Consider the following 25,555-nt stretch of genomic DNA (forward strand, 5'->3'; position numbering starts at 1 on the left):
GAAAAGTTATGACCAACCTAGACAGCATATTAAAAAGCAGAGACATTACTTTGCCAACAAAGGCCCATCTAGTCAAAGCTATGGTTTTTCCAGTAGTCATGTATATATGTGAGTTTTGGACTATAAAGAAAGTTGAGTGCTGAAGAACTGATGCTTTTGAACTGTGGTGTTGGAGAAGACTCTTGAGAGTCCCTTGGACTGCATGGAGATCAAACGAGTCAATCCTAAAGGAAATCAGTCCTGAATAGTCACTGGAAGGATTGATGTTGAAGCTGAAACTCCAATACTTTGGCCACCTGATGTGAAGAACCCACTCATTGGAAAAGATCCTGATGCTGGAAAAGACTGAAGGCGGGAGGACAAGGGGATAACCGAGGATGAGATGGTTGGATGGCATCACCAACGTGATGGATACGAGTTTGAGCAAGCTCCGGGAGTTGGGGATGGACAAGGGAAGCCTGGCGTGCTGCAGTCAATGGGGTCGCCAAGAGTCAGACACAACTGATCGACTGAACCGAAAGCTCTATTCTTGTCAGTAACCTATTCTCTTCATTAAAAGAGAAACTTATGTTGTGTATTTTCTTTAAAATTTTCTAATGTCGTCTATCCATTTTACTATTTCCCTTGATTCACCTTTGTTTTATCTAATTCATGAAGCTTCATCCATATCTCTGATAAAATATTTCCATGTGCTCGAATTTTCAAGAATTCCTACCGCTGACATTGTCCATATATGCATTATTATCTGGGTGATAATCTAAAAGTAATATAGTCTATCCCATCAGTGATATCCCAAAGTAATTGAGTATTCAGGTTACTTTTTAATGTCTGAATCCTTGTATTACTTTTCCCTTTATCTTTACATGCCCTTTATCTTTACATGGCAGAATCTTAAATAAAAAGCACTGAGCTATAAAATGACCACAGATACATTGAAGATTAAAATATGTTTGGCTTAGAAATTTTGCTGAATTACTTCCTCACTCTGTGACCATGTAGAAGTTATTTAATATACCTCAGGTTCACATCTTTCAATAGAGAACATTTATACTTGATTTCTAGGACTCATGTGAGTAAAGTGCTTTGAACAAAGCCTAGCATGTGGTAAATGCTCAATGGATTTTTAACCATCTTTTCCTTTGCTACCTTATTCTATCATATTTATTTTCTAGTGTAGTTTCCTTTCCTTCTTCTTTCTCTCTTCTCCTGCTCATTCTTAGTTGGTGCCCAAAATGCACATTTCACTTTAGCAGTATGTTTATCAAGGGGAGAAAAAAATCTAAATCAATTATGCAAATAGCACACATATGTAACTGGCTTTTCATAAAGTTTCCAATCCTCCTCTGTTTGCAGCGCCATCACAAGCATACAGGCACTAGAGTCAGAAATAATGCAGCATGTATTGAAGTACATCACTCACTACCCAGCCTATAAATTCTTGGTATCTTTTGTTCCTTGTTCTCCTTAATACTGGGTTTCTCCCGCAGGGAAATGGAACTAAGACAAACCTCATAGGCCATTGTGAAAAATAAAAGGATAAAATTCTCAGAGCAGTGTCTGGCAAATAGAAAACTATGGAGTAAACATAATTTTTCACACAACTCTGCTCTCTCTCTATGTAATAAACTAGACATAGAAAAGTTCCCAATTCATGACACCTATGATGAAATCATTACAAGAATGATAGTAGTAAGTTTATTTGTAACTCTGTAAGTCCCTATGTCTCCTGGTTACCAGTTTGCATTAAGAAATGCAGCCCTGTGATCAAGCCAAACACAATCACCAGAGCAGAGGCACAACTCCTGGTCTTCCTCATGTGATTCTTCGGCTATGATTACATAAAATCAGTGATAGTATGACTGATAACATTGCCTGTCATTTTTTTTTTTTTTCAGAAAATGAAAAAGTAGGGCTTATAGACTACTTAATCATTTCTAAGTCTTTATAAGTTACTTCATCTACTGAGAAAAAGATATAGATCTTGGAAAGATATTCTGGAAAATAAGTTTTATTCACTTCAAAGTAACTTTGATTAATATAACATACTAACTACATTCAATGAATACTGATACATATTCATTTTAATGAAAATACGATAATGAAGGTACAAGCATAATCTTAGTTTAAAAGACACATTCTCAGAAATGGCTTGACAAGAACTCTATTAGATTAAAACTTCAGAAACAATAAAACCACAGGCTGTAAACAAACAAATCTAAAGAAACAAAAAACCTGTTAAACAAAGAAAGATTAAACTCTTACAGGAATTTTTATTTTAAAATAAAAATTTAATGAGTGACTGTTAAATAATTCCTGACATAAAGGTCAAACTCAAATAGCATTATTCTAATGATTCTAAAAACAAAACAATTTTGGGTCAACTTCTCCTTTCAGATTTAAATTTGTAAATCTAACAGAAAAAAGCAATGTAGAATAGTATCAGGGAGAATGTCATGAATGAGAAAAATATAATTTCTAAGAAAAGGAAGAAAAGCTAACCCAAGTATATCTAGAAGCAACTGACTGCCTCCATTGTTGAAGATTTATTTAAACAGACAAAATCAAGATAAAAAGCATCACAAATCGTCCTTTTATTTTAGCTTGAAATAAAAAATGTAGAAATAAACTGAATGTGAAAATGATGCAAAATATATCAAAACATGTAAAAAGTCAAATACAACCATAGCTAAAATGATGTCAATACCCGAAAAACTGTACTTAGTAAATTATACATCCTTATAAGCCTTTCAAAAGCAACTACACTCTGCTAACAAAAATCTAATTATAATGCATCTTTTTGAAAAGTTCAAAAGATACATACTACTTTAGAAGATTCATATTTTCTAATGAACACCAAATGGTATCTGTAAAACTGACTTATGCTATGATAATCTAAAGTTGTTTACATACAAATATTCAATGAAGTTACCAAATTTAACATATACACAGAAAACATTTATTTTTAAAGAAAATATTTATATGGGCACTATTCTAATACTACTATATATAAACAATATATTAAAGAAAAATTACTAATTTAGAAGAAAGCATTTTCATATATCATTCCACTGATTACCAGTTCTAACTGTATTTTAATCTTTTCCATAGGATTTAAGTTTCATGCTAAAATTCATACTTAAAAACACTGAACAATACTCTGTTCTTTTAATTATTATAATACAGCCTAAAAACCCAATAGAATAACAATTTTGAAAGATATTTAAACTTACCCCATTTAATGGATATGTTTTCCATCCTAGCTCTCCCAGCACAGTTGTTGTATCAAGCAACACAACTGGAATCAAATAAACAACAAAAAAAACTTGCATGAACTTCTTAATTGATGTAAATAGAAACTAGTTATTTAAATCACTAATGTCAACTACCTTTACTATTATTCTTTGAATTAGCTTTAATAAGTTGCATGACTTACGTAAAATGAAATACTAAAGCTTAATATATAATAATAATATTGAAAGTGAAAGTGAAAGTCATTCAGTTGTGTCTGACTCTTTGCGACTCCAGGGACTCTACAATCCATGGAATTCTCCAGGCCAGAATACTAAAATTAATGTACATTAATTTTATATTTATTTTATATTTACACATTCATTTTATATTTACCTTGTGGCTCAGCTGGTAAAGAATCCACCAGCAATGCGGGAGACCTGGGTTTGACCCCTGGGTTGGGAAGATCCCCTGGAGAAGGGAAAGGCTACCCACTCCAGTATTCTAAAATAAGAAATGTGTGTTTAACAACACTAAATGAAATGGAATAACATTTTTTTAGTTCCATTTAGAAATGGAATAACATATTTTTAGTAAAAATGATAAATGTTGGAAGAGGTAAGCAAGAGAATACGACCACCAGATGACCCATAAGCAGGACCTGACTGATGGATGGGAGGCTCTTGAGCTCCTTGCCTGTCCTTAGAATGTACACTCTGCCTATCATTCCCACAGTGGTAGCTGTTCTAAGGGCAGAGCCTTGAGAGGGCAAGGTGCTGCTGAAACCATCTGTATTGTACATATGACTGAACCCTGTTGAGACCTCTAGGACTCTGGTGGTCAAGTGTAGAGGCCTACTTATTTGGCAGCTGCACAAGACAAGTCTTGTACATATAAGACTACTTATTAAACCTGCCACCTACCAGTCTGGAGTGATCTGCTCCTTCCTTTGCTCTGTCCTTGCCCCGTGTGAGTATGGGGCCACTTTGCAGACCAACAGTGAAATGTTTTCCCTCTTATTTATAAAAATAGTCATTTTTTTTACCATATTAAAGAAAGAAAAATTTTAAAGCAGGTCTGTATATTTTCTTTCTGTGTTATTAAATGACCTTGTATATTACTGGCAACACATTTTGAATAAACTCATATCTTTAAAGCATGGATTACATTATGACTGTATGCACTAGTACACTTACTGCTGAAGGAAGTAAAAGCCAAAGCAAAAACACACATTATTCCCTGACCAAAAGTAACTCATAATCTGGTTGGGAAGACATACAAACAAATAATCAGGACATACTCTCTTAAATTCTAAAATTGTAGACTACACAATAGCTTAACAATTAAATTAGGCTAAGGCAGAATGGACATGAGAATTGGACCATAAAGAAGGCTGAGCACCCAAGAATTGATGCTTTCAAACTGTGGTGCTGGAGAAGACCCTTGAGAGTTGCTTGGACTGCATGGAGATCAAACCAATCAATCCTAAAGGAAGTCAACTCTGAATATTCATTGAAAGGACTGGTGCTAAAGCTGAAGCTCCAATACTTTGGCCACTTGATGCAAAGAATTGATTCACTGGAAAAGACACTGATGCTGGGAAAGAGTGAGGGCGGGAGGAGAAGGGGACAACAGAGGATGAGATGGTTGGGTGGCATCATCAACACAATAGGTATGAGTTTGAGCAAACTCTGGCAGATAGTGAAGGACAGGGAAGCCAGGCATGCTGCAGTCCATGGGGTTTCAGAGTCAGACATGACTTAGCAGCTGAACAACAACAACAAAAAGGCTGGCATGGAGGTCTGAGATGATTTCATAGAGGAAATGCAATTTGGTCTGGGCTAGGATGAAGGGGTCTTTAATCATATGTGCTGAGAAACAAATTTATTTTAGAATACCTTCTATAAAGTCACTGAGCTATAACTAAATTAGTTCTCAGTTGCTGGAGTGGGAAGTAGGAGAGGAAAATATTTAGGGGAATTAAGAGAACGGAAATGAGGCTAGAAAGATAAATGGAGATCAACTGGGGAGTATTTTGGTAGTGTTTTCACCAAGTTAATGTGTTCAGTTCACTCACTCAGTTGTGTCCGACTTTTTGCGGCCCCATGGACTGCAGCATGCCAGGCTTCCCTGTTCATCACCAATGCCTGGAGCGTGCTCAAACTCATGTCCATTGAGTCAGTAATACCATCCAACCATCTCATCCTCTGTTGTCCCCTTCTCCTCCTGCCGTCAGTCTTTCCCAGCATCAGGGTCTTTTCCAATGAGTCAGTTCTTTGCATCAGGTGGCCAAAGTATTGGGAGTTTCAGCTTCACATACGACCCGTATTTTTAACTTCTACCTCCAAATTCCCAGTAAGGTCATGGACCAAACTGTAAGAAACAATGCTTTGGTATCTCATCTCAAGTTTTATTTGATCTAGCTAAGAAAGTGGAGGGTTTTTGGTAGTTTAAAAAAGTGCCATTAGAAATGTGTTATGTGGCATCTGTTGTTTGCTGTTTATGGTAAGGATTCTGTGACTTTTTTTTTTATTTGAATGACTGTGATATACTTTATTGATTTTTTAGTATGAAACCCTGCTTAAAGTTCTGGGATAAACTCTACATGCTCATTGCAGAATATTCTTCTAATATATTCACTAAGCATATATTTGTAAAACTGAGCTGCAATGATTTAATTAATTTTAATTATGCAAAATTGTTAAATACTTTAAAATGTGGAGAAAACAGTACAATGAGCCCTCATTGTATTAATTACCCTGCCTCAACTGTTACAAACTTATAGCCAATCTTATTTCATCTATACTTGCATACCTACTCTTACTGCAAGATTTCTTTGAAGCAAATTCTAGTAATCATCTACTTTCATCTGTAAAAATGTCAGTATGTATATCTAAGATAAAGATTCCTCTTAATATAACTATAATATCTCAATCATTACTATAAATGGTATATATTAATTAATATCATCAAATATCCAGTCAGTGTTCAATATTTCTATGGTCCCAACTTATTTTAACAGAAAATCAACATCTAAATAAGTCCATACATTACAATGAGGTCTTGTTCTCTTCATTTTTCTTTTAATTTTATAGGTCCTCACTTTTTTCTTTTTTTTTTAAGTTAGATTTTTTGAGGTATGATTTACTTACAATAAAATTCAGACTATTTAAATGAGCATTTCTAGGAATTGTGACTAACTCCGATATCACATAACTATCACTACAATCAAGCTATAGAATATTTCCATCACCACCAAAATTTCCCCTGTGATCCTTTATGGTAAATCCAGTCCCCTCAATAATCCCCAGAAACCATTAATCTGACTTGTCCCTCGATTTTAACTTTCCCATAATGTTGAATGACTGAAATCATACAGTATGATGTTTTCTGAGCCTGTTTTCTTTCACTTAGCATAACACATTTGAGATTCATTTATGTTGCTGTGTGTATCAATATATACAACTGAATACTCAGATCCTTTTTATTGCTGAAAAGTATTATATAGAATGGAATTCCCTAGCTGATGAATTTTCATGTACAGATTTTTATACAAACCAAAGTTTTAATTTCTCCATAGTAAATAGCAATTACATAAAGGATGTTTATTTTTTAAGAAACTGTCAAACTGGATTCCAAAATGGCTGTGTAGTTTTACATTCCCTTTAGTAGAATATATTATTTTCCAATTGTTCTACATATTCACTGGAAGATGTACTGTTCAGTTTTCTTTTTTTAAGGGATTCTAACCAATGTACAATAGTATCTCATTGTTTTAACTAGCCAGTTATCATTTTCACTACATGAAATAAAATTTACTAGAAAAAAATTTGACCCACAAAAGTAGTTTTACCACACATTCTAGATTTTCCTTTTTGTGAGAAATCACTGAACATAATTCCCCATTCTCTGTTTTCTTTAAATTGGTAGATATATTAAGTGGCTTGACCAGATCAAGTTTCCATTTAATTTATTTTTTATGTTTTGTAAAATTACTTCATGGGTGGTGTTTTATAGTCCTTACACCAAATCAAGGAATATATCAGTGTTTACTAGGGGCATGTAAAAAGGACTCAAGAATCAATTTGCATAAACTTCCACTGACTAAAAATAGATAATCTGAACATACACAAGATTAATTACTATAAGGTATTGAAACACTTCAAATATGCTTAAATCCATGCATTCATAATGATAAAACATACCTACTAATGTATTTTGCAGCACACTAGGAAGGCATTATTTTAAAAATTGTTAAAAAAAACTAAAAAGAATAAAATACTTATTTTGTTTTTAATATATGAACTATTTCTAAATAAAGAAATAATGAAGGAACATTCCTCTTATTGAAATATTTGAGTTAATAAATGAAGAAGGAATGACCAAATTAGGCTACAACATTTTCTATCCTTAATGAATTAATATATTTAGCTAATGACTTCCAATGCTGCTAATATCATGTAAAGAGATAAAAGAACACATAAAGGGCTAGAGCCTTTAAAAAGGCCTTCTTTATAGCTTCATTTACACCATATTAACATATAATTCTAACAAGCCTACAAGTAAAAGAAAGTACAAATGCATACACACACACACACACACACACATACACAAACACACACATGCAAATTCACAAAATGATACTTGACGGCATTTGGGTTCATTCAGCGTAAAAATAATAATCTCACATATTAGAGAAAAAAGCTGAAGTCATAATAAATATTCAAACTCCAAGCTTAAGTTATCAAATGAATATAATTTTACTTTTGGTATATACATGTTAGCTCAGTGGTAAAGAATCCACCTGCCGATAGAGGAGATGCAAGTTCAGTCCCTGGGTTGGGAAGATCCTGTGGAGAAGGAAATGGCAACCCGACTCCTGTATTCTTGCCTGGGAAATCCCATGGACAGAGGAGACTAGCAGACTATAATCCATGGGGTCAAAAAAGAGTCAGACACAACTTAGCGAACAAACAACAATATACTATAGAAAAGAATTCAGAAATGTGTAATAGCAGAATCTACTTTGGGGCACTCAAAAATGTAATGTTACTCATTTAACACATTTATATTTTGGAATACATCATTCATGTATGACTCTTCGTGACCCCATGGACTGGAGCCTAGCAGGCTCCTCTGTCCATGGGATTTTCCAGGCAAGAATACTCAAGTGAGCTGCCATTTCCTACTCGAGGGGACCTGGCGTGGATTGAACCCGTGTCTCCTGCGTTGCAGCAGATTCTTTACCACTAAGCCACCTGGAAGCTTATTCTTTCCCTAGCAGGCTGATTAAGTAATGATACTAATTCAGCCAGATAGGCTTCCCAGTTGGTGCTAGTGATAAAGAACCTACCTCCCACTGCAGGAGACCTAAGAGACATGGGTTTGATCCCTGGGTCAGGAAGATCCTCTGGAGAATGGCATGGTAACCCACTCCATTTCTTGCCTTGAAAATCCCGTGAACAGAAGAGCCTGGCAGGCTCCAGTTCACAGGGTCGCAGAGAGTTGAATACGACTGAAGTGACAGCAAGCATACATACAGGAAGGATGCTTTATGTGTTTCCTTCCTCTAGGAATCCCACATTGCCCTATAAATTCTTTTTTTTTTTTTAATGCTCAAATTACAGGTGAGAAAACTAAGGCTTAGGGAGCTTACATATTTTCCCTAGGATCACAAAGTGATTCCAACCAAGGAAATTCATGCTGGAATAAGGAAGGAAGGAAGCGAAAGTCACTCAGTCGTGTCCAACTCTTTGCGACCCCATGGACTACACAGTCCACGGAATTCTCCAGGCCAGAATACTGGAGTGGGTAGCCATTCCCTTCTCCAGGGAATCTCCCCAGAGTAGAGATCAAACCCAAATCTCCCACATTGTGGGTGGATTCTTTACCAGCTGAGCCACAAGTGAAGCCCAAGAATACTGAAGTAGGTAGCCTATCCCTTTTCCAGTGGATCTTCCCCACCCAGGAATCAAACCAGGGTCTCCTGAATTGCAGGCAGATTCTTACCCAGACCAACTAAGCTATCAGGGAAGTGGATACACAACTCCTTTAAAAATTTAAAGTGTTATATTCCTTCCTTTTAAGTTTGAATATAAAACTTCATTATTTGTTTTTCTATTTTTATTTTTGTAGATGCAGAGAAAAATCACCATTTACTTTCCTGATTCCAAATCTAGATAAGTTTATATTCTACTTTTCTCATCAATGGGTTCTACAGATGCTTTATTGGTATCATGCCATTTAAATCAGGGAGTTTATTGGAGTACAGAGTTTAAAATTCCCTAATATTGAAGTCTACCAATGAATATTTCTTTTGCATAGACTGTCAAAATAATTAATTGATTAACTGAGGTAATTCTTTTTTAAAATATATTTGGGCTGCTCAATTCTTAAAATGTTTATAATTTGTAAACTGAAGTATAATCATTTCAAAATAAACAAAAAAAGAAAATGTGTACATATCTACAACCGTGAAGATCCTTAGGAGCACCTTTTTTGTTTATTAGTAGATTCATGAAACAAGATTTACATAACTGGTTTACCTTCCTTATTAAACTGCAATCATACCTTCTAAAAATTCATAAGAACAGCAAAATTTCAAATTTGCATTCCTGACAGGTGAAGGATGCATTAATATCAAAATAAAACCAAGGATTTATTTTTATTTTTAACACCATTACATGTGACATATGTTTAAATTTTATCAGTTGCTTCATAGACAAAAACCCCACAAACTCAGATTTTTCAGGCATGCTAATTACATTGGACCCAGCAAGGTGAGAGCTCCTCCTGCTGGCTTTAAATAAAAGTTATCTAGTCCTTACTAGAGTGCAAAAATACTGTAAACTAAGGGAGGAAAAGAACCCATCTCAATATTAATTTCAGTAAAACTCAATACTCTATTATTTTTAATTTATCAGCAAGATTTTAAATATGGCAAGATTAACACCACTGATTTGTTTAGGGGTTACACATGAAAATATAACTATTTATTCATATCATAATAAATGAGAAACAGGATAAACTAACAATACATTAAAGTAGTAGGTTAGGGTTATCAAACTAAAGTTTTAACATGTTTATTTCATTTAATAAGCAACATAATGCATAGAATAGGTTAAACTATGCACAATTTCCCTATCAACTTTCAGAAATAAATCTCTAGCATATCTTTCTCTGAAAATATTTCTTAATTTATTAGTGTTCCCTTTACTCATTCTTTGGAAGTTACAAGAAAATGTTATTGTAGTTAAAAGAAGATACCAAATGACAAAGACAAGGTTGATAGCACTGGATTAAATGTGAGAGTAATAAGTACCCAACATTAAGAAGTTCAATGTCAATTTCTTTCCTTTGAATAACTTATTGAGTATTTATATTCTTTTCAGTAAATTTAAGACGTAGTACTTTAAAAACATTTAGAAAGATGGCAACGATGACCTATATGCAAGACAGCAAAAGAGACACAGATGTAAAGAACAGTCTTTTGGACTCTGTGGGAAAAGGCGAGGGTGGGATGCTTCGAAAGAATAGCATTGAAACATGTACATGATCATATGTGAAGCAGAGCGCCAGTCCAGCTTCGATGCATGAGACAGAGTGCTCAGGGCTGGTGCACTGGGATGACCCTGAGGGAGGGGATGGGGAAGGAGGTGGGAGGGGGGTTCAGGATGGAGAACTCGTGGCTGACTCATGTCAATGTATGGCAAAAACCACTACAACAGTGTAATTAGCCTCCAATTAAAATAAACAAACAAATTTTAAAAAGCTATTTTTTAAAAACAATTAGCATATAGGTTTACAGTATATAATAGAAGATCATCTTCATTCCAACTGCACAATAAAAAAAGATGAGATTTTATTTAATACAGCATTTTGAAAAATTAAACAATAAGAGATCAATCAACCCACTAAGAAAGTAGTTATTCTTTCAGGATAGTTTTGCTATAAAAATTCAAGTTAATGGCATGTGAATCGAGTCCAAAAATTTATCAATATTTTTAAACATTTAGACAGCAGTAAACACTGGTTTAGAATTTTCTCCAACAGACTTCTTACAAAGACCCATAGAGATAAAGTCACTTAGTAACAAGTTGGTAGAGATTTTAGTTAGTTCCATATTCCATTGACTGTTAACACACTTACCACCTCCCATAACATAGGTAAAATAAGGGAACACTTCTGACATCATGACCAGATATAAAACAATCACAGAATAATTTGAATTATAGGCACAGATATATAAGCACATAGGTATCTATTAATATCCACCTATCTATAAACAGCAGTAGTCTACTTCAATATCCACCTGTTTAAATCCTATTTTAACTGGCACTTAGGTTACCATATTAACTAATGTTTTGACATAACTGCATGTGTTTGATGGGCAAAAATCAGTTTTAAATTTCAGATACTATGGGTTTTTACCCTCACAGAGAGTCAGAATCAATATTTAATTTCTAAAAATAAATCAAACACAGATTGCTTTAAGTAAACATAGGATTATTATGTTTACCCCTTAGTATGTCCCTCTGAATATTGACATTTTCCAAGGAAACTCATTCCTTCTTAAATATATTAATAACAAAGTACTTTTATCTAGAAACTGAGATCAATACTTGTTCATTAAGAATACTTACAGCATTTCATTTTGTCACAGCTTTACTATTTTTCTTGTTGCTTGTTTGTTTTTAATACAGGTGCTGTTTATGGTTATTTTGTCTACCCTAGGTGAGAGTTGGGAAATCGTACTTGAAAGATAAGGTAATATGACCACAGAGACTTTAAATAGCTTTCTCAAGATTAGAGAATAAAATCAGTATATAACAAGTGAACTCACAACCTTCAGCTTTCTACTCTAATAGAAAATAATCTTTTATTTTTTTTTCCCAGAAAGCAGGTTCAAACATCTGTCTCTGTCCCTTCTTGAAAAAAAAAAATCACTGTTTTTTAGTTCTGATGGAAAAATAAGCTATAATAACCAGAAACTACCTTCCTTAATTATCACGTTAAACCAGAAAAGCAGGGGGTGGAGGAGCGGTGTGGAATTCAAGCTGGTTTGCTTTTTAGAAGGCAAGTTATACCAATGAGTCCCTCCTATTTTACTCAAAAGAAACCTTATATGGTTATCCTGCTTGACATAGATGTTTATGCTTCAGTCCCATAATCATCTCTAAAGTCTGCCATTAGACAGGAGGGCTTACCACAGAGATGAAGGAGAACCGCAGGTGGATCTAAACCCATCACAAGGTCACTGAGAGATTTTGGTCTGCTCCCTCTGGGCTCCTGAACAAGGTCTTTAAGACTTATCAATGAGTCACCTCAAGTCATGCTTTCCCCATAAATTGTTCAATTATCTACCAGCTTAAAGAAAAAAAAAAGAAAGGAAATTTTGTATGTTACAAATTAATAGCAATATTATAATACTTTCATTTTGACATCTTCAACTCTTTGACCTACAAGGAAACTAAGTATTGAAAACTTCATCTGCTTCAAAGTTTTAATAGGTAGAAGAGACTACTTGGCTTTAGTCTTAAATTTTCTAATCTTATATTTCATAAACATGATTTTTTCATCTCTCACAGAAACTCACAACATAAACTCACTCAAAAACTCCACTTAGCTCAAACCACTGCACTTTCTCCGCATCACTTACACAGCATCAGAGCGGCTTCTTGTGTTTCTAGTTCATTTCTTTCTCACACTTCTCACTTGTTTTCCGTGGCTTTGAACATTTTCCTTTTTCTTTAAAGTCAAGGTATTAAAGGAGCTTAAATCTTTGTTTTTATAGCTCTGATAAAAGAGATTATGACTGCTTATTTGGAAGTCTTTATCTACAATGTAATGTACATCTCAATGCAAAATCATTTCTATATAATGGAAGAAAAGTCTAAAAAAACCTATTGAAACCCTTACCTTAAAACCAAAGTGGCTCTGCATTGAGAAGGAAGAAATGGTTTTTACTGGACTGTAAGAAAAACTTATGAGTGAAAAAGAATCTTTTCTTTTTTCCTTGAAAATGGAAAGAAAAAAGAATTTTTCCTAGATTGTTTTTTTCTTCCATTACACTTACATAGACATGATAGAAAGTTTTACTTCCTTCTTTATGACATGATAGTGAAAATATTTTATTTGATTTTATATGATGATATTTTAATATTATTTCAACAAACATTAATTGAGTTTCTCCAATATTTAGACTCTATATTAACAAATGGAGGGTATAGAAAGTTTATAAGATACAATGTCTACCCAGAGGAGTATTTGGTCTTATTTTTCCACTCCAGCTGTTATATTTTTGTGTCAACTCGCATGCCATAGTTAATTCAAACATGTAAATAGTAAAACAGATTAAAACACTCTTATTCAGAAGGTGCAGAAGAGGAAAGGCTGAAGCTATTTTCTAGAATGTACAGAGTTAAATTGCTTTTCTAAAAGGGCGGACACCAAATAGTACATCAACGTCACCATCAAAACTGTGGGTAATTGGACCACTTATCTCAGTTTCTAAAGAAGTGCCAAGGAATGAACAGACTGTAGAAGAGAATCCCAGTAGACAACAAGAAGAGAAATAACAATTTCCTACCTGAAGGGTACTGTTGTCCAAAGTAGTACCAAATACAGGAAATATCTGCTAAATTTTTCGGAAGAGACATAGTGTTTTACTTAGAGTGGGAGATTTTAAAAGTTAAACATCAGATGCAAACATGATCTAATCTAAGTTTTAATCATCATAAATAAATAAAAGTACCAGGTAAAAACAATAATTGTATTGTCAAATTTTCAAATATAAACTTTAAAAGGACAGCATTCTCATCTTTGTTCAACGAAATTATAGCCAAATAAAGAAGGGTTCCCTGTTTGCTCTGCTGGAAATGGATCTGCCTGCAATGCAGGAGACTCTGGTTCGATTTCTGGGTCGGGAAGATCCCCTGGAGAAGGGAACGGCTACCCACTCCAGTATTCTGGCCTGGAGAATTCCATGGACTGTATAGTCCATGGGGTTGCAAAGAGTCAAACACAACTGATTGACTTTCACTAAAGATATATTAATTTTCAAGTCAGTTCTGCCCACATAATACAAGCTCCTAAAAGGAAGGGTCTGTCTATGTATGTGTATACATTTGTTGAATAAAATAAGTGAATGAATGAACAAGCGAATGAGTGTGGGCAAGAAACTCACATCCTGGGTAAAAATACTCTTAATTAAATACTGAAAAAGGTGTGCAGGATTAGTGGGAAGGCAGGCACTGCAGGAAATTTAAAGGCTACTGAACTTCAGTTTGTATGGGAAGGTCAAAGGTTATCTTATATGATCTCTCTCAGATGTGGTTAAGGACAAAATGAGTAGGTGTTTGCATGGAGCACAGAATGGATTGTGAGAAGATGTTTTCTGTACTTTTTGGAGTCCCTGCTCTGCTCTACCTGGTCCCTATATTTTCATCACAGAGTGCCCTCAGGCTGCACTCTGAATCCAAACCCTTGCATCTATATCCATCTCTGACATTACAGTGTTCAAATCATCCTCCTCTATCTGCTGCCCCACTGAAAGCATTTATCATAGTAAGAAAACACCTTAACTAAAACAGCACATAGATGTGCTTGCGTTAGTTGCTCAGTCGTGTCCGACTCTTTGGACTCCATGGACCACAGCCCACCAGGCTTCTCTGTCCTTGAGATTCTCCAGGCAAGAATACTGGAGTGGATTGCCATTCCCTTCTCCAGAGGAACTGCTCGACCCAAGGATTGGACCCTTGTCTCCTGCATTGCAGGCAGATTCTTTACCATTTGAGCTACAAGGAGATCCTTAAAGATGGGCTTATGAATACTCATTTCCCCTTATCCCTTCCACCCTACTTATTTATTTACTCAGTTTAAATTTGAACTGATTACAACACCTTTGCTGAGATTAACTTGGGTTTTTCTTCATGGTATATCTAAAATCACACTACATAAACAGTACCTCAAAGAAATATTCTGAAAGAGAATTCCTGAAATCCCAGTTTATAGCACTTAAAAAGATATTATTCTCTTGTTTAGAATATATCTTCTATCTACTTCCTGGGTTCTATACCTGGCTCTACTATTGTGTACTTTGGTAAACTTAGTTAAGTAAAAATTCTTATTCTACCAATTGCTGGGAGTTACTCTGCCTTAAATCAAGCAAGTAACTCTCTAAGCCTTAGAATCTGACTTTCAACACACTCTAATCTTGTTAGCTACTCTACTAGGATGGAATGTAAAGGAAGACAAAGTAAAACAAAAGTTGGCTCATTGTTTTGTGGGTGATGATTGTCTCTCCTTTGCCCTTTGAATTTAACTTATTAGTTGATCTACTCAAAGAGTGTTCAGAAAGGATGTAAGACAATGATTTTTTCCTTAGGTTTCCCCAACCCTGTCTCCCGCTGATCCCAAAAATATTACTCTAGCTTCTTTTGTCTCTAAAAATGGTACAACTAAATTGTCCCTGTCTAAATCAGCTAAATTGTTTATGAACAATAACATTTCACAGTCAGTTGCTTACAAAACACGGTTGTCAGGTCATGAAACTTGATAATCTGTTCATATAATGACATACATTCTGGGGATATGCTACAAAAGAATAATTTGAATAAAAATGCAATTTTAACTCTTTTATCATAATTTCAACATCCTTGACTGCCCAAAGAATGTGTGTTATCTTCTGAATCATAAATTAAACTGTACTGAAGATATTGTTAAGTAACATTGCCTGTGGAACAGGTTAGTCTATAACAAGAGAAATAGACAGTAAAAAGGTAAAGACAAAATATTAAGAAAACCAGGTGTCATATATTTACAAATTAAACAGCTATTTAGCATAATTATTTGATAAATAAAGTTACGAGAATTATGTAGGACAACTTCCTGCTAGAAACTATTGAGGAAATGACAGACCAAATGCGATGCCAGATTTAGAGGCTCATGAATGAACTGCAAGACAACTGATCTTCTGTGGCATATTTCTGTACTGCAGAGGAGTCAGGGTGAGGAATGGCTCATAAATGAAACATTGACAAATGTAACCCATGCCAAGAGCAGCATGGCTTCAGTATATAGAAAAGAATGACAGATGGAAGCTTTATTGTTAGCAGAAAAAATAAAAGGAAAAAAACATAAAAAAAAAAAAAAAAAAAAAACCCTGGCATTATAATCATCACCCTGTCGGGAGGCAGATCATTAAGTGCCATTGTTATAGTGTTTATCAACAGGATCCTGTGCAGTAAAGTAAATGCAATAGAAATGATAATGAAATTTTAATATTTAGGCAAATGGAGAATACTTTATTGAACATAGGTTTCCCAAGTATAATTAAGCAAAAGAAAGCATGCTTTCATAAGACATCTATCAGTTTCAATTTACTGTTTACTCAAGACACAAACTATAGTAAGAAATGTAAAATGTTGAGAAACTCTTAGTGAATTCATCAGAAACCAAGGACCATCTTCAGCATTCATGGCTGAGAAGCTCAATTTTTATTATTCTGAGTGATCATAGTTTAGAAGATTAAATCCTGCTAATCAGGCATACAGGAGATTAATTTATAAATGAGATGGACTATTTATTCACTAATGATTTGTCTCCTCAGGGAATCTCCATCTCTGCAGGTAAATATATCAAGAGACCAAATTGTAGATCAAAGATTCCTTGGAAAGTACTAAATTATCAGAAAAGAGTAACCCTGTTTTACTTTTTAAATACATTTATGTTAACTTAGAAAATTAAAAAAAAATTATCTACCCATTATAAAGCTCTTGAATGGTGTTGAAAAGCAAACAAATAAAAACAACAAAAACTTTTGTTGTTGATCTACTTAGTTTTTCATATACTACAACTTTGGAATTTCAAACACTATGTACAAACAATATACAGTTTCCACAGTTCAGTTCAGTTCAGTTGCTCAATTGTGTTCAACACTTTGTGACTCCATGGACTGCAACATGCTAGGCTTCCCTGTCCATCACCAACTCCCAGATCTTGCTCAAACTCATGTCTGAGGAGCTGGTGTGCTATCTAACCATACCATCTCATTCTTTGTTGTCCCCTTCACCTCCTGACTTCAATCTTGCCCAGCATCAGGGTCATTTACAATGAATCAGTTCTTTGCATCAGGTGGCCAAACTCTGGAGTTTCAGCTTCAGCATCAGTCCTTCCAATGAATATTCAGGACAGATTTTCTTTAGATTGACTGGTTACATCTCCTTGCAGACCAAAGGACACTCAAGAGTCTTCTCCAACACCACAGTTCAAAACCGTCAATTCTTCAGCATTCAACCTTCTTTATGGTCCAACTCTCACATCCATACATGACTACTGGAAACCGTAACTTTGACTAGACAGACCTTTGTTAGCAAAGTAATGTCTCTGCTTTTTAACATGCTGTCTAGGTTGGTCATAGCTTTTATGCCAAGAAGCAAGTGTCTTTTAATTTCATGACTGCAGTCACCATTTGCAGTGATCTTGGAGCCCAAGAAAATAAAGTCTCTCACTGTTTCCATTGTTTCCCCATCTTCTCAGCATGAAGTCATGAAACTAGATGACAAGATCTTTGTTTTTCTAATGTTGAGTTTTAAGTCAGCTTTTTCACTCTCGTCTTTCACTTTCATCAAGAGATTCTTTAATTCCTCTTTGCTTTCTGTCATGAGTGGTATCTGAATATCTGAGGTTATTGTTAATTCTTCCAGCTATCTTGATCCCAGCTTGAGCTTAATCTAGCCTGCCATTTGGCATGATGTACTCTGCATATAAGTTAAATAGTGACAATATACAGACTTGATATACCCTTTTCCCAATTTGGGGGTAGCCTGTTGTTCAATATATAGTTCTAAATGTTGTTTCTTGACCTCCACATAGGCTTCTCAGGAGACAGGTAAGGTACTCTGGTGGTTCCATTTCTTAAAGAATTTTACACAGTTGGTTGTGATCCACACAGTCAAAGACTTTTGTGCAGTCAACAAAAAAGCAGAAGTAGATATTTTTTTAGAGCTCTCTTGCTTTTTCTATGACCCAACAGATGACAGCAATTTGAACTCTGTTTCCTCTGCCTTTTCTCAATCCAGTTTGAACATCTGGAAGTTCATGGTTCATGTACTGCTGAAGCCTGGCTTGGAGAATTTTGAGAATTACCTTGCTAGCATGTGAGATGAGTGCAACTATGCAGTAGTTTGAGCATTCTTTGGGATTGCATCTCTTTGAGATTGGAATGAAAACTGACTTTTCCAGTCTTGTGGCTACTGCTGAGTTTTCCAAATTTGCTGGTATATTGAGTACAGCACTTTCACAGCATCATCTTTTAGCATTTGAAATAGCTCAACTGGAATTTCATCACCTCCACTAGCTTTGTTAGTAGTGATGCTTCCTAAGGTCGACTTGACTTCACATTCCAGGATGTCTGGCTCTAGGTGAGTGATGACACCATCATGTTTATCTGGGTCATGAAGACTTTTTTTTATATATAGTTCTTCTGTGTATTCTTGCCAGCTCTTCTTAATATCTTCTGCTTCTGTTAGGTCCATACCTTTTCTGCCCTTTATTGTGCCCATCTTTGCATGAACTGTTCCCTTGCTGTCTCTAATTTCCTTGAAGAGATCTCTAGTCGTTCCCATTCTATTGCTTTCCTCTATGTCTTTGTATTGATCACTGAAGAAGGCTTTCTTATATCTCTGGGCCATTATTTGAAACTCTGAATTCAGATGGGTATATCTTTCTTTTTCTCTTTGCCTTTCGCTGCTCTTCCCGTCTTCAGCTATTTGTAAGGCCCTCTCAGACAACCGTTTAGTCTTTTTGCATTTCTTTTTCTTGGGAATGGTCTTGATCACTGTCTCCTATACAATGTCACAAACCTCTATCCATATTTTTCAGGCAGTCTTTCTTTCAGATCTAATCCCTTATATCTATTTGTCACTTCCACTGTATAAGCATAAGGGATTTGATTTAGGTCATACCTGAATGGTCTAGTGGCTTCCCTACGTTTTACAATTTAAGTCTGAATTTGGCAATAGGGAGTTCATGATCCTAACCACAGTCAGCTCCCGGACTTGCTTTTGCTGACTATAGAGCTTCTCAAACTTTAGGTGCAAAAAGTATCAATCAGTCGGTACAGTCACACAGTTGAGTCTGATGCTTTGCAACCCCATGGACTGCAGCATGCCAGTCTTCCCTGTCAATCACAAGCTCCTGGAGCTTGCTCAAACTCAAGTCCACTGAGTTGGTGATGTGATCCAACTATCTCATGCTCTGTCCTCCCCTTCTCCTCCTGCCTTCAATCTGGCCAGCATCAGGGTCTTTTCCAATGAATTAGTTCTTTGCACCAGGTGGTCAAACTAATGGAGCATCATCTTCAGCATCAGACCTTCCAATGAATATTCAGGACTGATTTCTTTTAGGATTGACATATTTGATAACCTTGCAGTCCATGGGACTCACAAGAGTCTTCTCCAACACTATAGCTCAAATCCATCAATTTTTCAGCACTCAGCTTGCTTTTTTTTTTTCCATTTATTTTTATTAGTTGGAGGCTAATTACTTTACATCATTGCAGTAGTTTTTGTCATACATTGAAATGAATTAGCCATGGATTTACATGTATTCCCCATCCTGGTGCCCCCCCCCCCCGCCACCTCCCTCTCCACCCGATCCCTCTGGGTCTTCCCAGTGCACCAGGCCCCAGCACTTGTCTCATGCACCCAACCTGGGCTGGTGATCTGTTTCACCCTAGATAATATACATGTTTCGATGCTGTTCTCTTGAAACATCCCACCCTCACCTTCTCCCAGAGTCCACAAGTCTGTTCTGTACATCTGAGTCTCTTTTTCTGTTTTGCATATAGGGTTATCGTTACCATCTTTCTAAATTCCATATATATGTGTTAGTATACTGTAATGGTCTTTATCTTTCTGGCTTACTTCGCTCTGTATAATGGGCTCCAGTTTCATCCATCTCATTAGAACTGATTCAAATGAATTCTTTTTAATGGCTGAGTAATATTCCATGGTGTATATGTACCACAGCTTCCTCATCCATTCATCAGCTGATGGGCATCTAGGTTGTTCCATGTCCTGGCTATTATAAACAGTGCTGCGATGAACATTGGGGTGCATGTGTCTCTTTCAGATCTGGTTTCCTTGGTGTGTATGCCCAGAAGTGGGAATGCTGGGTCATATGGCAGTTCTATTTCCAGCTTTTTAAGAAATCTCCACACTGTTTTCCATAGTGGCTGTACTAATTTGCATTCCCACCAACAGTGTAAGAGGGTTCCCTTTTCTCCACACTCTCTCCAGCATTTATTGTTGTAGACTTTTGGATAGCAGCCATCCTGACTGGCGTATAATGGTACCTCATTGTGGTTTTGATTTGCATTTCTCTGATAATGAGTGATGTTGAGCATCTTTTCATGTGTTTGTAAGCCATCTGTATGTCTTCCTTGGAGAAATGTCTGTTTAGTTCTTTGGCCCATTTTTTGATTGGGTCATTTATTTTTCTGGAGTTGAGCTGGAGGAGTTGCTTGTATATTTTTGAGATTAATCCTTTGTCTGTTGCTTCATTTGCTATTATTTTCTCCCAATCTGAGGGCTGTCTTTTCACCTTACTTATAGTTTCCTTTGTTGTGCAAAAGCTTTTAAGTTTCATTAGGTCCCATTTATTTTTGCTTTTATTTCTAAAATTCTGGGATGTGGGTCATAGAGGATCCTGCTGTGATTTATGTCGGAGAGTGTTTTGCCTATGTTCTCCTCTAGGAGTTTGATAGTTTCTGGTCTTACATTTAGATCTTTAATCCATTTAGAGTTTATTTTTGTATATGGTGTTAGAAAGTGTTCTAGTTTCATTCTTTTACAGGTGGTTGACCAGTTTTCCCAGCACCACTTGTTAAAGAGGTTGTCTTTTTTCCATTGTATATCCTTGCCTCCTATATCTACCTAAAGAAACAAAAGACCTATACATAGAAAACTATAAAACACTGATGAAAGAAATCAAAGAGGACACAAACAGATGGAGAAATATACCGTGTTCATGGATTGGAAGAATCAATATTGTCAAAATGGCTATACTACCCAAAGCAATCTATAGATTCAATGCAATCCCTATCAAACAACAATGGTATTTTTCACAGAACTAGAACAAATAATTTCACAATTTGTATGGAAATACAAAAAACCTCGAATAGCCAAAGTAACCTTGAGAAAGAAGAATGGAACTGGAGGAATCAACCTGCCTGACTTCAGACTATACTACAAAGCTACAGTCATCAAGACAGTATGGTACTGGCACAAAGACAGAAATATAGATCAATGGAACAGAATAGAAAGCCCAGAGATAAATCCACGAACCTATGGTCACCTTATCTTCGACAAAGGAGGCAAGGATATACAATGGAAAAAAGCTTTCTTTATTGTCCAACTCTCACACCTCTAGATGACTACTAGAAAAACCATAGCTTTGACTAGACGGACCTTTGTTGGCAAAGTAATGTCTCTGGTTTTTAATATGCTGTCTAGGTTGGTCAGAGTTTTTCTTCCAAGGAGCAAGTGTCTTTTAATTTCATGGCTAAAGTCACCACCTGCAGTGGTTGGCCCCAAAAAATAAGGTGTCTCACTCTTTCCATTGTTTCCCCATCTGTTTGCCATGAAGTGATGGGACTGGATGCCACAGTCTTAGTTTTCTGAATGTTGAGTTTTAAGTCATCTTTTTTGCTCTCCTCTTTCACTTTCATCAAGAAGCTCCTGATGAAAGTTCTTCTTCACTTTCTGATATAAGGGTTGTGTCATCTGTGTATCTGAGGTTTTTGATATTTCTCCTGGAAATTTTGATTCCAGCTTGTGCTTCAACCAGCCTGGCATTTCACATGAAATACTCTGATATAAGTTAAATAAGGAGGGTGATAGTATACAAACTGGATGTACTCCTTTTCCAATCTGGAACCAGTCTGTTGTTCCATGAAAGTGAACATCGACCTTTTAGGAATCAGTGAACTAAAGTGGACTGCAATGGGCAAATTTACCTCAGATGACCATTAAATCTACTACTGTGGACATGAATCCCTTAGAGGTAATGGAGTAGCCATCATAGTCAACAAAAGAGTCCAAAATGCAGTACTTGGATGCAATATCAAAAACGACAGAATGATCTCTGTTGGTTTCCAAAAAAACCATTCAATATCACAGTAATCCAAATCTGTGACCCAACCAGTGATGCTAAAGAAGCTGAAGTTTAATGTTCTATGAAGACCTACAAGACCTTCTAGAACTAACACCACAAAAAGCTGTCCTTTTCGTTACAGGGGACTGGAATGCAAAAGTAGCAAGTCAAGAGATACCTAGAGTAACAGGCAAACTTGGCCTTGGAGTACAGAATGAAGCAGGGCAAAGGCTAACAGAGTTTGCCAAGAAATCACATTGGTCGTAGCAAACACCCTCTTCCAACAACACAAGAGAAGACTCTACACATGGACACCACCAGATGGTCAATTCTGAAATCAAACTGATTATGTGCTTTGAAGCCAAAGATGGAGAAGCTCTATACAGTCAGTAAAAACAAGACTGGGAGCTGACTGTGGCTAGGATCATGAACTCCTTATGGCCAAATTCAGACTTAAAATGAAAAACGTAGGGAAGCCACTAGACCATTCAGGTATGACCTAAATCAAATCTCTTACGATTATACAGTGGAAGTGACAAATAGATTCAAGGGATCAGAACTGATAGAGTGCCTGAAGAATTACAGGCAAAGGTTCATGACATTGTATAGGAGGCAGGAATCAAGACCATCCCTAAGAAAAAGTAATGCAAAAAGGCAAAATGGTTGTCTGAGGAGGCCTTACCAATAGCTGGGAAAAGAAGAAAATCTAAAGGCAAAGGAGAAAAGGAAAGATACACCCATTTGAATGCAGAGTTCCAAAGAATAGCAAGGAGAGATAAGAAAGCCTTCCCCAGTAATCAATGCAAAGAAATAGAGGAAAACAATAGAATGGGAAAGACCAGTGATCTCTTCAAGAAAATTAGTGATACAAAGGAAACATTTCATACAAAGATGGGAAAAATAAAGGACAGAAATGGTATGGACCTAACAGAGGCAGAAGATTTTAAAAAGAAATGGCAAGAATACACAGAAGAACTACACAACAAAGATCTTCAGGACCCAGATAACCACAATGGTGCAATCACTCACCTAGAGCCAGACATCCTGGAATGCAAAGTCAAATGGGCCTTAAGAAGCATCACTATGAACAAAGCTAGTGAACGTGATGGAATGGTTCAGCTATTTCAAATCCTACAAGATGATGCTGTTAAAGTGCTTCAATCTGATTTCAGTTTTGACCATCTGGTGATGTCCATGTGTAGAGACTTCTCTTCTGTTGTTGGAAGAGGGTGTTTGCTATAACGGGTGTGTTCTCTTGGCAAAACTGTGTTAGCCTTTATCCTGCTTCATTTTGTACTCCAAGGCCAAACCTTCCTGTTACTCCAGGTATCTCCTGACTTCCTACACTTGCATTCCAGTACCCTATAATGAAAAGGACATCTCTTTTGGTATTAGTTTCCATAGTTATAGGCCATCTAATATTGGCTAAATTTTGGAAGGCTTTATTTTTTTTTAAGAAATTTTGTTCTATTTGAAGACTTTAATTACAAAACAGCATGTATTTTTTTTTTTCCAAAAAAGATTCTTACAAGTGAGTAAAATGAATCCCAGTTACCGAAGGATTTGATATGGTTTCAAAGAAGAAAAGACAATAATATTTGCTGATGACTTAGGAAGAACTTAAAGTTTTAGGCATGATGTCAACAATTATTTGGCCAGATTGTTTATGTTTTGTGTTTTTCATTATGAAGGTAAGCATACTGCAGTCCTTATTTTTATTGACAAAGAATGAAAAGGGAAGTTTTTGAGCAACTTAATAGTTTGTTTTTCCTTTCTTAATGACTTAATTTCATCATATGATCCAAAACTACCATATTTTAAGTAATACACTATTGCACATTATTGAAGAATCTGTTCTTTATTGTTTTCACACACTAAAGAGATAACTTATTAATTTTGGAGTTTTAACTATTATTTCAAGCTATCAATCTAGCTCCAAAATAGTGAAAGTGAAAGTCAATCAGTCGTGTCCGACTCTTTGTGACCCCATAGACGGCAGCCCACCAGGCTCTCCCCTGGACTACAAGGAGAGCAAACAAGTCAATCCTAAGGAAAATCAATCCTGAATATTCATTGGAAGGACTGATGCTGAAGCTGAGACTCCAATACTTTGGCCACCTACTGCAAAGAAATGACTCATTTGAAAACACAGTGATGCTGGGAAAGATTGAAGGCAGGAGAAGGTGACAAGAAAGGATGAGATGGTTGGTTTCATCACCGACTCAATGGACATGAGTTTGAGCAAGCTCTGGGAGTTGGTGATGGACAGGGAAGCCTGGCATGTTGCAGTCCATGGGTTCACAAAGAGTCGGAGACGACTGAGCAATTAAACTGAACTGAACTGAACTGAACTTCCTGCTTGGAATACTCCTGTTCTTTTGGTCCCATGAGGTGATCCCTAGTCACCAGTTACAGCTTAACCTAAATGTTATTTCTTTCGTAATTTACCCCCATAAGATGAAGATGCTCTTATTCCCACATCCTATTGAAATTTTCACATACTTCATTTACAGCAATTATCTTACTTTATTTTACCACACAGTATGTATTTCTTTGTATAACTGTTTTTCCATAGACTCTAAATTCCTTGAAGGCCAGAACTGTGTATTTTAATCTTCACAGTCTTCCTCAAGTTACTTTTAAAAAAGAGAGTAACTGAATAGAACAAAATGAAAATGAACAGATGAGGAATTTAGAATATCTAAATATATATATAACTGCAGTTACTAAAGGCTCAAAATGTCAATAAAATAGTAAAAAAATATAGTAAACTTTCATTATCTGCAAAGTACTGAGAAGAGTACATTGAGGAGGGAGTAATTAAGGTCTGTGATTATAAATCCAGTGTTTCAAAAGCAATAGGTAATAAAAGAACTTTGCATTTTTTAATTAAATTATGTCAAAAGAAATTACTAGAGCAGAGTCAAAACACTGGCAAAGCCACAATAATAATCTTGAAATCCTGATCATGTGGGGAAGAAAAAAACAATACTGAAATGAAATCATTACTGAAGCAAAAGAAATTTCAATGGAAACCTGGTAGTGGAGATTTCATATGAATATAAAATATGTATTATTTATGTATACAATATAAAGTATATATCAAGCAGTCAGGCATATTTTTTCAGATTTTTAAAATATATATGTATGTGTGTATATATATATATATACA

General features: G+C 35.7%; 1 protein-coding gene across 9 annotated transcripts in view; it reads right to left on the reverse strand.

The window, feature by feature from the left end:
* EPHA6 (EPH receptor A6) overlaps nt 1–25,555 on the reverse strand; it is a 938,174-nt gene that overhangs the window by 860,538 nt on the left and 52,081 nt on the right. For 8 of the 9 annotated variants that reach the window (XM_070455030.1, XM_070455027.1, XM_070455034.1 and 5 more), the window contains exon 2: nt 3,231–3,295. The exons of the other annotated variant lie outside the window; for it this stretch is intronic. In XM_070455030.1, the coding sequence (XP_070311131.1) occupies nt 3,231–3,295 (65 nt within the window). The remainder of the gene's footprint in view (nt 1–3,230; nt 3,296–25,555) is intronic. 9 annotated transcript variants of the gene reach the window in all.

The sequence above is a fragment of the Odocoileus virginianus genome, chromosome 25 (assembly GCF_023699985.2).
Source record: "Odocoileus virginianus isolate 20LAN1187 ecotype Illinois chromosome 25, Ovbor_1.2, whole genome shotgun sequence".
Lineage (NCBI taxonomy): Eukaryota > Metazoa > Chordata > Mammalia > Artiodactyla > Cervidae > Odocoileus > Odocoileus virginianus.